The sequence below is a fragment of the Branchiostoma floridae genome, chromosome 2 (genome assembly GCF_000003815.2).
Source record: "Branchiostoma floridae strain S238N-H82 chromosome 2, Bfl_VNyyK, whole genome shotgun sequence".
In the NCBI taxonomy this organism is placed as follows: Eukaryota; Metazoa; Chordata; class Leptocardii; order Amphioxiformes; family Branchiostomatidae; genus Branchiostoma; species Branchiostoma floridae.
This window is the reverse complement of record NC_049980.1, coordinates 12,245,272-12,256,395: the sequence shown is the minus strand read 5'-3', so window position 1 is coordinate 12,256,395 and position 11,124 is coordinate 12,245,272. Positions and strand designations below refer to the sequence as shown.

The following is an 11,124-nucleotide window of genomic DNA, read 5'->3' as shown; positions in this document are numbered from 1 at the left end:
CCTGTGTCATTTATTCTCGTTTGGTACAATGTCGCATTCGTGTGTTTATGAATGTGTGTGGATTGATTGTGAGTAAATGCAGCTTTATCAAAGTCACGGTGAAAAGAGATGACACAAGTACATCGTTCAAAAGATCGTTGAACTGTCTTTATTCCTATTCATCACAGAGGATTGTTCGTCATATGTCCTATCAATTGTATTTACAGTGCATTATTTCACTAACATTCATATGCACACAATATCACTCAAATGTCTTTTAACTCATTCGCCAAAAAAAAGAAAAAGTGTAGCTTGCTGTTGAATGTTGTGCTTTGAGCAATGAGATACATTCCGTGACGTTCCTATTTCAAACTATGATAATAAATTACAAATTGAATATTCAAGAAACACAGTTTCTGTGCTTCTATAATTCTACACACAACCAACATGCCCGATACATGCAAGGTAGCATGTGCTATTTATATGTTGTTTGTTTGTTTGTTTGTTTAACCCAATCTATGATAAGTTCCCAGGTGGTTCTTGCAGTTGGGGCAGGTATGCCGCACGTCCTTGGTGGAGTCCACACAGAAAGGCACGAAGCAGACTCCAATAAGGCCGATTCTAGAGAAAGAAAACATCGTTAGGTCCATATATTTCGATTGAAGGAGTGCGATATACACATCCACATATTGGGACACAATAACATATTGCGATACAAATGTATGTCCAGAAAAAAGTAGTTTTCCCACCTGCATTTCAGAAGGCATATTGGGTATGTTGCCTCAATGAAAATCAATTATTAGCGTTTATGTGGTACATTCTATCAAGTCATTATGACAAAAACGTAGAGAGTTTTTAAGTTCTCATTTAGACGATGTAATACTGATATGTTTGTACGTCAAATGCAACTCTTCACCTACACAGCACACTTATACGACATACAGTTATGGGTATCTTCCATTTGTGTTAGCCCCCTTACATCATGACGATGAGTACGAAGCAGACGAGCCAGGTGACTGCTCCGGTGACCATCTGAGTGTCCGTGCGGACAGTGGCGTTGCAGTGTGGACACTGTAGCTGTACCGGCTCCACCGGGAAGCTGGCGGGGTTGATCTTGATGAGGGGCTGGGCGGCAGGACTAGTAGTGGTCATCACAATGGTCTGTGTGGCGGCTGATGTAGAGGGAAGTAACAGACAAGACTTCATTCTACTCTGTCAACATTTTACATATTCCTTGATCATGATGTGTAGAATATATTCGATTCCAAAAAGGTAACATCCTTTAAACAAATACTCTTGTAAGTAACCATACAAAGAATTCTCTTTTTGGCTAAAGATTAATAAGAAAATCAATTCATTCTTTTTCAAAACTACAGACCTTCTAGTACATGTATACCACTTCCGTTTTTAGACACTGCAACTGAGTGTTGTTGTTGTTTTTTTTACAAAAGAATGTATTTGACAATATAGTTTATAATAAGACTTACGTTGTTGGTAGGTATACGCCTGGGCGGGCGGTGAAGGATCGGCAAGACCTTCTTTCGTTGGGTACGGCGAGTAGGGAGGTGGAGCATCCGCCATGGTTTGTGGTAAACAGGTGGCTACAAACAATGTTTTAACATTAAGTACACAGTCAGAACTATTAACAGGAGTCAGACAGGAATCTGATTCGTGAACGGTCGCATACAGAGAGAGCTGAAATATGAAAAATCGAAGCACTTGCACCTTTTGCAGACTTCCGAATCATAAAAGTCCTCGAAAGGAGACTGACTTACCTTCGAGAAACTAAAATAAGATGTGTCACGGCCAAAATGTCCGTCTGTGGCTCCCAAAGCTGAAAATACTACGTCACTTTGAGTGTGACCCTCTGACTAAGGGACCCGTGACAAGCCATCCGCGGGACCGTGAACAAACAACAACATCGTGAGGTCAACGAAATCCAATTATTTGTATTTTTTGTAAAATACACATGTTACACGCATTGGCAATTTAGAAAAACGCGTCTCTTGTAGAGGATCATCACAGATATCGTTGGACTTTCCAGGGCAGACAGTCTTGCATTCAAGCCTAGATTTGTCTTAATTTATAGATATAGCGTAGGAAATTTCCGCAGACTTCGCAGAGTGGAGGGCTTTCTGGTCTTTTTGTTAATAATTTCCAGTCGTGAACGGGTTAAGAAAACACTGTGGGTGCGACAAAGTAAACATTGTAAAGTTGCCATAGTGGTGAAAGGTTGGAGCTCGTATATAGCTAGGAACATACCTTTCTTCATATACGTGTGGCTTTACCTGAGAGAGTGAATCATTATCAAGTGGCCTTATACGTTCAGATGTGAACGCCCATAAAGTGTGATACGTGTCACGGTCATCGGACCTAGCCAAAACTATCATGCAAGGAACAGTTCAGGGAGGGAGAAGGGGGAATAGGCATGGGAAAAGATGGGAAAATAATATCAGAGAATGGACTAGCATGTTACTAAGTAAAACATTTAAAAATGGAAAATCGAGAAAACTAGTTTTCAGGTCACTTGTCGTGCACTGACGGTCTAATAGTTAGATGAAATGAAATGTGAAATAATGTTTGATACACAGTTCTTTATTCATTGAATATTTACAAGTCTTGGTGTTCAATTGGTACAGAAATACAGTACAGTCCAACTTTCACAAACGACGTGGAAAATTAACATTGTGAAATGTATCACTGGTCAAACAAACTGGAGTTACAAAGATATTCTTTGGATAAGGATTGTGCGGAAATACTCATAAACTTTGATATATTCACACTCATTACTAGACCACATTCATCTATTACTTCTAATCGTCATGCAACGCTTAACTTAACTCTTGTATACGTGAGGAAAATTCACAGCATGGTCGTTTGGATATATTACTTATAAATTCATACACTGTTGTTTTAATATCTATAATTTTACGACCTCGTACATTAAACATAAGCGCCACATTTTATTCCATAAGATTGTTTGTAAGATACAGGTGGTTGTAGCTTCGCTCTGTCATGCTGGACAGGAATTTGTGGAAATCCTGGTGTCAACTCTTCCAGGATGAACTGAATGTAGATGATCATGTACACGGTACATGGATGTGTAGGGACAGCATTGAGACGATAACCCCCTATGTGAGCCGTTTGTAGGTACCCAGCTGACTGCCGCAGTTGGGACAGCAGTGTTCCACGTCCTTCATGGAGCGGAGACCGAGAGGGATGAAACAACCACACACGACCCAGGGGATTCTGGAAACAATGAAACATAACAACATAACTAAGATTTCACGTATGTGTAAAGCCCCTGCCACATACTAGTATTCAGGACCTTCCCACAACTTTGCAACACTACTCAGCTAGAATTGGCGCTGGGTAGGGAGTAGCCTGGAACCCGTTTCTTCTACTCTAGATCAAGAAGACTGTGACTTTCCCAAATGTGATTTGTCAAACTTTTAAAGACTTCCGATAAACGACCCTGTCGACAAACTCCCAAGTACAAATGGCCATGTTCACGACCTTCGTTTGGAGAAGATCGGGAGGCCATGGACCATGGTAGGTTTCGTGTGACAGGACCTTGAGACAGAACCTGACGTACCATAAATAAAAAAATGAAATGAATATTTATGAGACACTGCTGGAAGATGCAGAATAGTAGCTTAGCGACGATATAAAATACAATGTAGTATCTATTACAACAAAGATATGAAGATTACTTACAGGGACATAAATAAAAACAATGAGGTCGCATAGACCAAGTTGCCCTTGACGTATCTGATTGACGTGACGATCCTGATCTGGCAGTGTGGACACATCATCACCACTGGCGCATCACCGAACTCCTGCTGATCCTGAGGACCTGACACGGGGAGGTTCGGGGGGGCGGGAGGTATGTTTGCTGGGGTGTCTTCAGTAGGAAGGAATGAAAAGAAATAGCAAATAGTACTTTAAAGGAACACTCACAGAAAACTATAGCAACCTTGTTTATAAATACATTATGTAGCATGTGCGTCCGATGAAATATAGCGTTTAAGTAGCGTATGGCAGAACGTAAGTTTATACACATTCACACAAACAAACAAACACACATACATACACTGTCACTCACACACACACCTACGCCCACATGCAGACACACACAATAGAGACACATATAGACATACATACACAAATTATACATCTAAATACATATATACATAAGCAGTAAACATGTATACATCCGTATATGACCGGAGAACATCAAATGTAACGTTTTGATTGTATTCCGTACCTTGTGAGAAGACCGTGACCTGGGTGACGCTAGAAGCTGCCACAGGATACGGTGTAGAGGCAGTCTGGGCCATCTTGCTCAGAACGTCAAGTAGAACCTGCCCAATGGACAAAACATTAATGTTATCACACCTGTCCAGTTGAAAGACTGTAAAAAGCTGTCTTTTTTGTAATAGACAAAACTATTGTAGCGGATGGAAATTCTTGGAACTGTTCAAGCGTCTCAGAAAAATACATTCAATTTTGAGAACGAAGTTGTCGCTTTTTAAAAACATTGAAAAATATTCTACACAAAATGACTGATTGTTAAGAATTCCTATCGTACGTTTGTCTACCAAAACAACGACAAATCAAAAGAATCACACAAATTATTGAACAGAAATATCTATGTCTTTTCTCAATCAAAAACGGTTGAGTTAACAAAGTCCAACGCTTGTTCGGACATTAGAAAGTTCTATTATGTATGTGCAGCAGTGTTATGTTGTTAGCAAAATATAAAACTATGTGTCATTCAATGGTCACACAATGGGGGGGGGGGCACCAATTTATCCACATCATAACAGCGTTAAAATCTACATGTGTGGAACATTCATTCGCTCTTTCTCACATAGAAAATACCTGTCACCCGTTGAAGGCCAGCAGAATGTGAAGTTGGTTTTCGGTGTCTCGACTGCCGTGAACTGACGTACTGTGGCAATGACGCCACAGGTCGTAAGTCCACTGAATCAGTATCATGTGACCCGATCACTCAGTGACCTCTTGAGCAAATATTTTCTAGAACAATTCAACAAGTGCGGTCTGGACCATATAGTTAAAAAATATCGGCTATTAAAGCAGTTTGTAAATGTGCGTTGAATATTTTTAGCCTAGTTTAATGATAAAATTGGACTACAGGAGAATATGAAAAATCGGAGCGTTGAAACAAATGCACCAAATTGGAAATATTCTGCAAAATGGTTTGCGATACAGATATGCTGCAGTTCACGCGAAAATTAATAAACGTCGCTTTTAATCAACCCTTTTTGCCTTCGCCAAGAATGCTAAGGAATCGGATGAGCCATGGTGCGGCCTATAACGATAATGTTTCCACTGTGCTGGACAGCACTTGACACATCGGCTTGTTTTGGAACTGCAGGAGTCGGGTTAGTGTCAGACTTTGAAAGGGTCGACGGATCGTCATGGTTTTTGGTTTGTAGATAGTGATGCCACATGAATAAATATTGAATATGCAAACGGAAACCTTATGCAAACGGAAACCGTTCCTTGTATTAAACTGAGGATTAGAAGAATACTGGTAGATAAATATTATGCTAATAGTGTGTCAAACAAATACGTATCTACTTGAAAAATAGCTGGAAGTTCTACTAGTCAGACATGTTTCATCCTTGTACTTCACAAATATGTGACGGTTTTCATCAGTCAAATACATCCCCGTTTCTAACACCAGTCATAACGAGCCATCGTCCAGTTTTAACGGACCATCGCGTGTGTAATGTGAGTCACGTGACTGACACATCCGCGTTGATATCGATTTTTCTGTGCCAGCTGCCGTTTCAGCCTGCTCACTCACGGATCAAGCCGCCTGAGGCCAGGTCATTGTTTCACGTCATTCCAGATATGAAAACTGTGGGGTACAGTCATGTGTAGTAAAGGCAATTCTAGCAGTAAGGTGTCCGTGTTTTACAAATTGCGGCCCGCTACATTGTATGTACATGTATATGTATATGTATATGTATCGTAAAATTTATCTGTTTCGTATGGTAATGGCGAGTGAGTAATTCGGACTTGAAGAAAAAATGTAGGTTATATAATTAAGAATTTGTATCTGTATCAATTTCAGTCTAATTAAGGTTGTATCATATTTGAAGGTGTGCGTATGCTTGTATGGAGGTATTGCAGTTAAGTCAAGTCATTAGTGTATAATGGGAATACATTTTCTTTCACATAGAAAAAACTATAAAACTCAGCGTCTATAACTATAAAACTCTAAGCCTGTAATAGTAAACCCATAAATCAAATCACTCTGGCCCTTTTATAGATTTTTTTGCACTAGAATTCTATTCAAAAACACAGCCCCGCCACACGCCACTACAAGACATGACGTGCATAATGACCATGTGAAGTGTAGGTACAATACTATCAATATCTGTTCATCTGCATCTGTTTCCAGATAGATAATGGTGATAGTATGTTACAAAGGGGCCTAACACTTGTGTAGCAGTACGTATATCATTTACATACAGAAGTAGCTAGTTGCTCAAGTCGTTTTAAGTGGGACTACCCATTGTAATTGAAATCTTTCAAAGTTTCTGGCTTTACGTAACTGACCCCTAATGTGCATCGGTTAATACGTTATAGATTGCATGGTACCATGTTCTACTCCTGTTAAAACTCTCACCACTCCTTACTGTGAAGTATCAGGACCGGACGCGTCCTATTGTAAGGTCAGTACCAATTGTTTATTGATGAGACAGGTTTGTGTGTTTTTACATGGTATTGATCGCTGCTTGACTCGGTGGCTCACTGTTTTAGAGTTATTCATGCATCTCCGTCTGGATATTCTACCGTAGTATAGTTCCACCTTTCTCGCAGGTGACTCCCCACTTCGATAGCACATAGTTGTTATGAGTTGGACTTAGAGCAGAGCATGCTGGCATGGACATATGTCTTCTTTAAAGATTAGATATTTCACCCATGTCGTGAGTATTCTGTTCGCAAACTGCTTCAAAATACATGATCTATTCTTTTGATGTGAAATATTGCTAGTCAAAAATAGGGCACTCTTACCTCAAAATTATTTACAAATTATAAACCGTGTCAAAATTATTGAATTTCAGCAAAGGATGGTAGCATGTGGCAACATGCCATGCATATGTTGGTGAACACGTGTTGCAAGCTATTCACTGACTATGCAGAAATTGTATGTTTTTGTGATTTTCGAGACGAAGATAGATTTTTATACAGTATGGATGTTGTTTGAGTAGTGTGTAAAAAGATCTAAAAAGAAGACTGCTATTTTACCCCTGCAAATGGTCGTGGTTTTAATCTGTGTTGTATATTGACAGAGACATCTTATTTGCCCTTTCAGTGAGCACGTGAGGAGAATCAACAAAATAGATACTATCAGTTCACAGACAGGGGGAAGACATCTGAAAACAAAACAGAAATGGCACCCGTTGACGTCACCGTCAATAACGATGATGGCGACTCGCGTAGAACATCGCATTGTGGAGCGCCCTCTGACGGTGACAATACGCTAGTGCAGCGCCAGATGCTGGGGGAGAGGACATGCTTGGGAAGAACAGGCGCCAAACGGGACCCAGTGGATTCCGGGTTTATCCTCTCCCTCTGCTTTCTCATTCTGGGGATCGTTCTGGTGGCTGTTGCCTGGACAATCCCGCGGGAGCCGACGGTCGACCCTGACACCCAGCCGGCCAGGGAAATTGAAAAAATCGAGACAGAATACGTCATCTTACGTCAGCATCTTGACAACTGTGTCATGGCCGGGATTATTTTCTTGACGATGGGAGGAATTTCACTGTCACTGGTGCTCCTCTATGCAATCTGCATGGGAGAACTGAACCAGTTGTACAACGCGACAACAGGAGCAAACGGTTCGGGGACGTCCAGGGATTATGGGAGCGTGCAGCGGTTCGAAATGTCCCGGACTAACCGGGAAACCACGCAAAGTCTCGTGGATAACGAGATGTTAGTTGTGAACGAGGAGGCTGGTGTCCAAATCGGGATGCCATCTCCGGTTTACTCTACAACAGAAACACAAATCCAGTATCAAGAAAGGAAGGAATGAGATTGTACATTAAACACATTTGACATATCCTTCCTATACTGCATTTGCTGCCAGTCTAAGTTCCTATGCTACTAGATAAAGCCTTGATTACAACACAAAACAAACAACAAACAGAAACACGATAAAACATATACATACTACATGTATTAGGAAGCAATTTGTCGACTGTAATAAGTAGTGTTGTTAATTTTTCATTGCGCTATCATATCGCAAAGCCGCACTTGGCTTGTTCACTTGGAAAATTAAGTTTATTGTTATATACGAGTTCAGTTCTGATATGATATGATAATGCTGATGCAACAGAAACTTGATTACTATCAGACTGCGTTATATTGTAATATTTCTAACTCTCAAGTCATGTGGAAACTAAGACAAATCACGCCAGTATACGTAGATTAATATCAATGTTCCAGATTTCTTTACACAAAATCTAAAGGTGAGAGGGACTGAACGTATGGAATTATATTTGTACCGATTACAAGAATGATCAATGCGGCAATGCCCACATGGTAACAATAGTATTTTAGAAAAATGCGTCTGTCTGATATTATTCTTGCCTTTCTTGTTTCTTTTCTTGATCATTTCAAGATTATACTATAACATCACCTTGAAAGCAATCACAGTAGTGTGGTAATATCATTTTGAGTATGACCGATTTCGCGTAATATCCGTGGTTACGGGTATCGCCTGTGCCATTATGCACGATGTTGGGAGCAGGAAGAATTGGTTCCACTTTGTACCTGACAACGCGTTCTATCATCATGTAATAATACCTTCTGCTCGCGATGCGCGGGATGATATGGGGCATTACTCTAGTGGTTTATGACAAGAGACGATGAATACTGGGCCACAGTTATATTTGAGAGGATATGATGTGCTGCTGAACGTTAGTTACGTGAGCAGGTGGTCATGTTAGGGACTAAGCGGTCCGGAAAGCCGGAAAATGACCCATATCATTAAATCTCCTCATACGACGTTAGATTAGGAAAAGCTCACTTCGCCTTCCTGCATTGGTGGCATACACGTTGACAATGATTATCAAGGGCTAGCCCTGGTAACATTACAATATACGTTAAACGATTGTGCTTAGCCTCCGTTGCAGTCTTTGAACGTTTTTTTTTTGTATTTCATTTTATTTTAGTGGGTGGTGGTTCGCGATTTTCAACGTTGGCTAGGTTCTCTTTCGCCGGGAAAGGGAGTTTGCTGAGGAAGGGAGTTTGTCGTGGAAGGTAATTTCGCCCCGATAACCTAGCCAACGTTGAAAATAGCGAACCAGCCATCACCCGCCCCCACCCCCTAAACTAAAAACCAGCCCCGTTCGAAGACTGCAATGGAGGCTAGATAGTGCTGCTGTTGAGGAAGATACTAATGTTACCCATAAAGGTTTTGTCTTTCTCTCTAGAACTAGAGTTGAAGTACGTGCGCGTGAATCGTACCCACATATTGAATAATGATTGTTTTCTCAACAGTTGATACCGTGCCTCGGGAGCTGTTCATCTGTCGTGAATTATTGAATGAAATTAGAGTCCGCAATCAGCGGCAAATTTACGTCCCTCTGGCTCTATAGTTCTGCAGATTGTATGGTCGACATGGTATTCACAGCACGGTCGATACAATACTGTATGATGGGGACATATCCTGAAAAATGGAAAATGTTGAAGGTGACCATTTGATAACAAACAACAAGTATGCTTTTCTGCCAAATCTTTACCATTATGGGTCACATTATCATCATTATCTCGTTTTGAAAGTCACAAAATACTAGTTACACACATTGTTTGTCAAAATTGGCTTGTTACTATTTGCTTTTGTTTGCTGAAAATATCTTTAAATCAGTCCTAACTATCAATACCGTCCTACTCGAAGTCTTAGATAACTTCACGATATCAAACTTAATCGCCTGTGGCACATTAATATTGATAACAGTTTCTACCACAGCATCGATAAGTTTACATAAGTAGTATCACTTCACATACCTGTACAAGCGATTAAAAATCTAGTTCATTCTCCCTTGGCGATGGATCACTATGTAAGCTCTAACACTAAGATTATGATCCTTGTATCTCCCCACAGTATACGTGTGACAAGGCTGTATCCGGAAGATAGTGCCCCTGTGCGGCTGATGTTAAAATTAGTGATTTATCTCATCCCATCTGGCACGGGACTCCAGTTCCGGGAAGTCACGATATGACAGGGACCTACCGTTTCACAGGTGGACTAGTGGTTAGGGTGGTTGACTCAGAACCTGGAGGTACTGAGTTCGAATCCCTGCCAGGTCCTGGTGAATGTCTCCTTGGAAAAGCCACATAATACTGATTTCCTTGCCCGAGTTAGGTGTAAATGAGTAACTAGCGTCGGTAGGGTCTTCCTGTCGGGTGAGCCGATAAATGGAAATTTGAGAACCATACCTCGAGTATGTTAATGGCAACCTAAGCAATATTAGAGCGTTAAAAGAGGAAATATTCTTAATGAGGCAAACTGTGTGAAGTTGATATCTACTGCACTATATTCCCACATTTACATCATTAATTCATACTTTGATTGGTTGAATAAAAATAGCGCGCGAACAAGCCGCGATAGGATTCTCTAAATGTTGTAACGCACAAATATAAGTTAGACTTCACAGCGTCCTCGCGCCACTGCGGTATCGAATGTTGATCGTTGGTATGGAATGGAATAGAGTTGATTTTTACGCAGAAAATAATTTGATAAGTGAAGTACTACAATCCTTACTCGGGCTAATATTGCTTAGGGTACACGACACTTATCGAAAAGAGGAGGCGGACATCCCGGTGTGAGTGTGTAACATACTAGTAAATCCGTCCGGATGTGCGGCTTGTGTTCTTCAGTACAAACCTGTTGTGTTGCTCCATGATGACGTTTGCTGGGTATGCAAAAGAAACAATTAGTACACTTGGATGACTTAAATCATACTCCCCTCCCCGCTTTATTTTCACAATACTGATATACTACTTCAACGACAAGCTGTTCCCCGAAAAAATCACCCAAAGAAAAAAATAATAAAATTCTCTAAGGTGCCTCTGCGGTCACAAATATTTGACAGTACAACA

The 11,124-nt window shown here is 40.6% G+C and overlaps 3 protein-coding genes across 3 annotated transcripts; 1 reads left to right on the top strand and 2 right to left on the bottom strand.

Moving 5' to 3' along the window:
- Nucleotides 1–125: 125 nt before the first annotated feature.
- LOC118409643 (LITAF domain-containing protein-like) lies at nt 126–2,089 on the bottom strand. The gene is made up of 4 exons (XM_035810811.1): nt 1,755–2,089; nt 1,467–1,580; nt 959–1,151; nt 126–600 (listed from the first exon to the last, which is right to left on the bottom strand). The coding sequence occupies exons 2-4, from the start codon at nt 1,558–1,560 to the stop codon at nt 486–488; spliced, it is 402 nt and encodes a 133-aa protein (XP_035666704.1). The 5' UTR covers nt 1,561–1,580; nt 1,755–2,089; the 3' UTR covers nt 126–485.
- A 464-nt stretch (nt 2,090–2,553) lies between these two features.
- Nucleotides 2,554–4,949, bottom strand: LOC118409644 (lipopolysaccharide-induced tumor necrosis factor-alpha factor homolog). The gene is made up of 4 exons (XM_035810812.1): nt 4,864–4,949; nt 4,247–4,347; nt 3,697–3,883; nt 2,554–3,228 (listed from the first exon to the last, which is right to left on the bottom strand). The coding sequence occupies exons 2-4, from the start codon at nt 4,317–4,319 to the stop codon at nt 3,111–3,113; spliced, it is 378 nt and encodes a 125-aa protein (XP_035666705.1). The 5' UTR covers nt 4,320–4,347; nt 4,864–4,949; the 3' UTR covers nt 2,554–3,110.
- Nucleotides 4,950–7,375: 2,426 nt separating this feature from the next.
- LOC118410042 (transmembrane protein 74B-like) lies at nt 7,376–8,997 on the top strand. Its single transcript, XM_035811511.1, has one exon. The coding sequence runs from the start codon at nt 7,412–7,414 to the stop codon at nt 8,051–8,053; it is 642 nt and encodes a 213-aa protein (XP_035667404.1). The 5' UTR covers nt 7,376–7,411; the 3' UTR covers nt 8,054–8,997.
- The last annotated feature ends 2,127 nt before the right edge of the window (nt 8,998–11,124 follow it).

Coding starts and splice junctions, on each gene's coding strand:
- LOC118410042 (XM_035811511.1), top strand. CDS start 7,412: ATGGCACCCGTTGACGTCACCGTCAATAACGATGATGGCGACTCGCGT.
- LOC118409644 (XM_035810812.1), bottom strand. CDS start 4,319: ATGGCCCAGACTGCCTCTACACCGTATCCTGTGGCAGCTTCTAGCGTC. Junction 3,884..4,246: donor GGTCACGGTCTTCTCACAAG/GTACGGAATACA, acceptor TTCCTACTGAAG/ACACCCCAGCAAACATACCT. Junction 3,229..3,696: donor TTGTTTTTATTTATGTCCCT/GTAAGTAATCTT, acceptor CATTGTTTCCAG/AATCCCCTGGGTCGTGTGTG.
- LOC118409643 (XM_035810811.1), bottom strand. CDS start 1,560: ATGGCGGATGCTCCACCTCCCTACTCGCCGTACCCAACGAAAGAAGGT. Junction 1,152..1,466: donor GGCGTATACCTACCAACAAC/GTAAGTCTTATT, acceptor CCTCTACATCAG/CCGCCACACAGACCATTGTG. Junction 601..958: donor TTCGTACTCATCGTCATGAT/GTAAGGGGGCTA, acceptor TTCTTTCTCTAG/AATCGGCCTTATTGGAGTCT.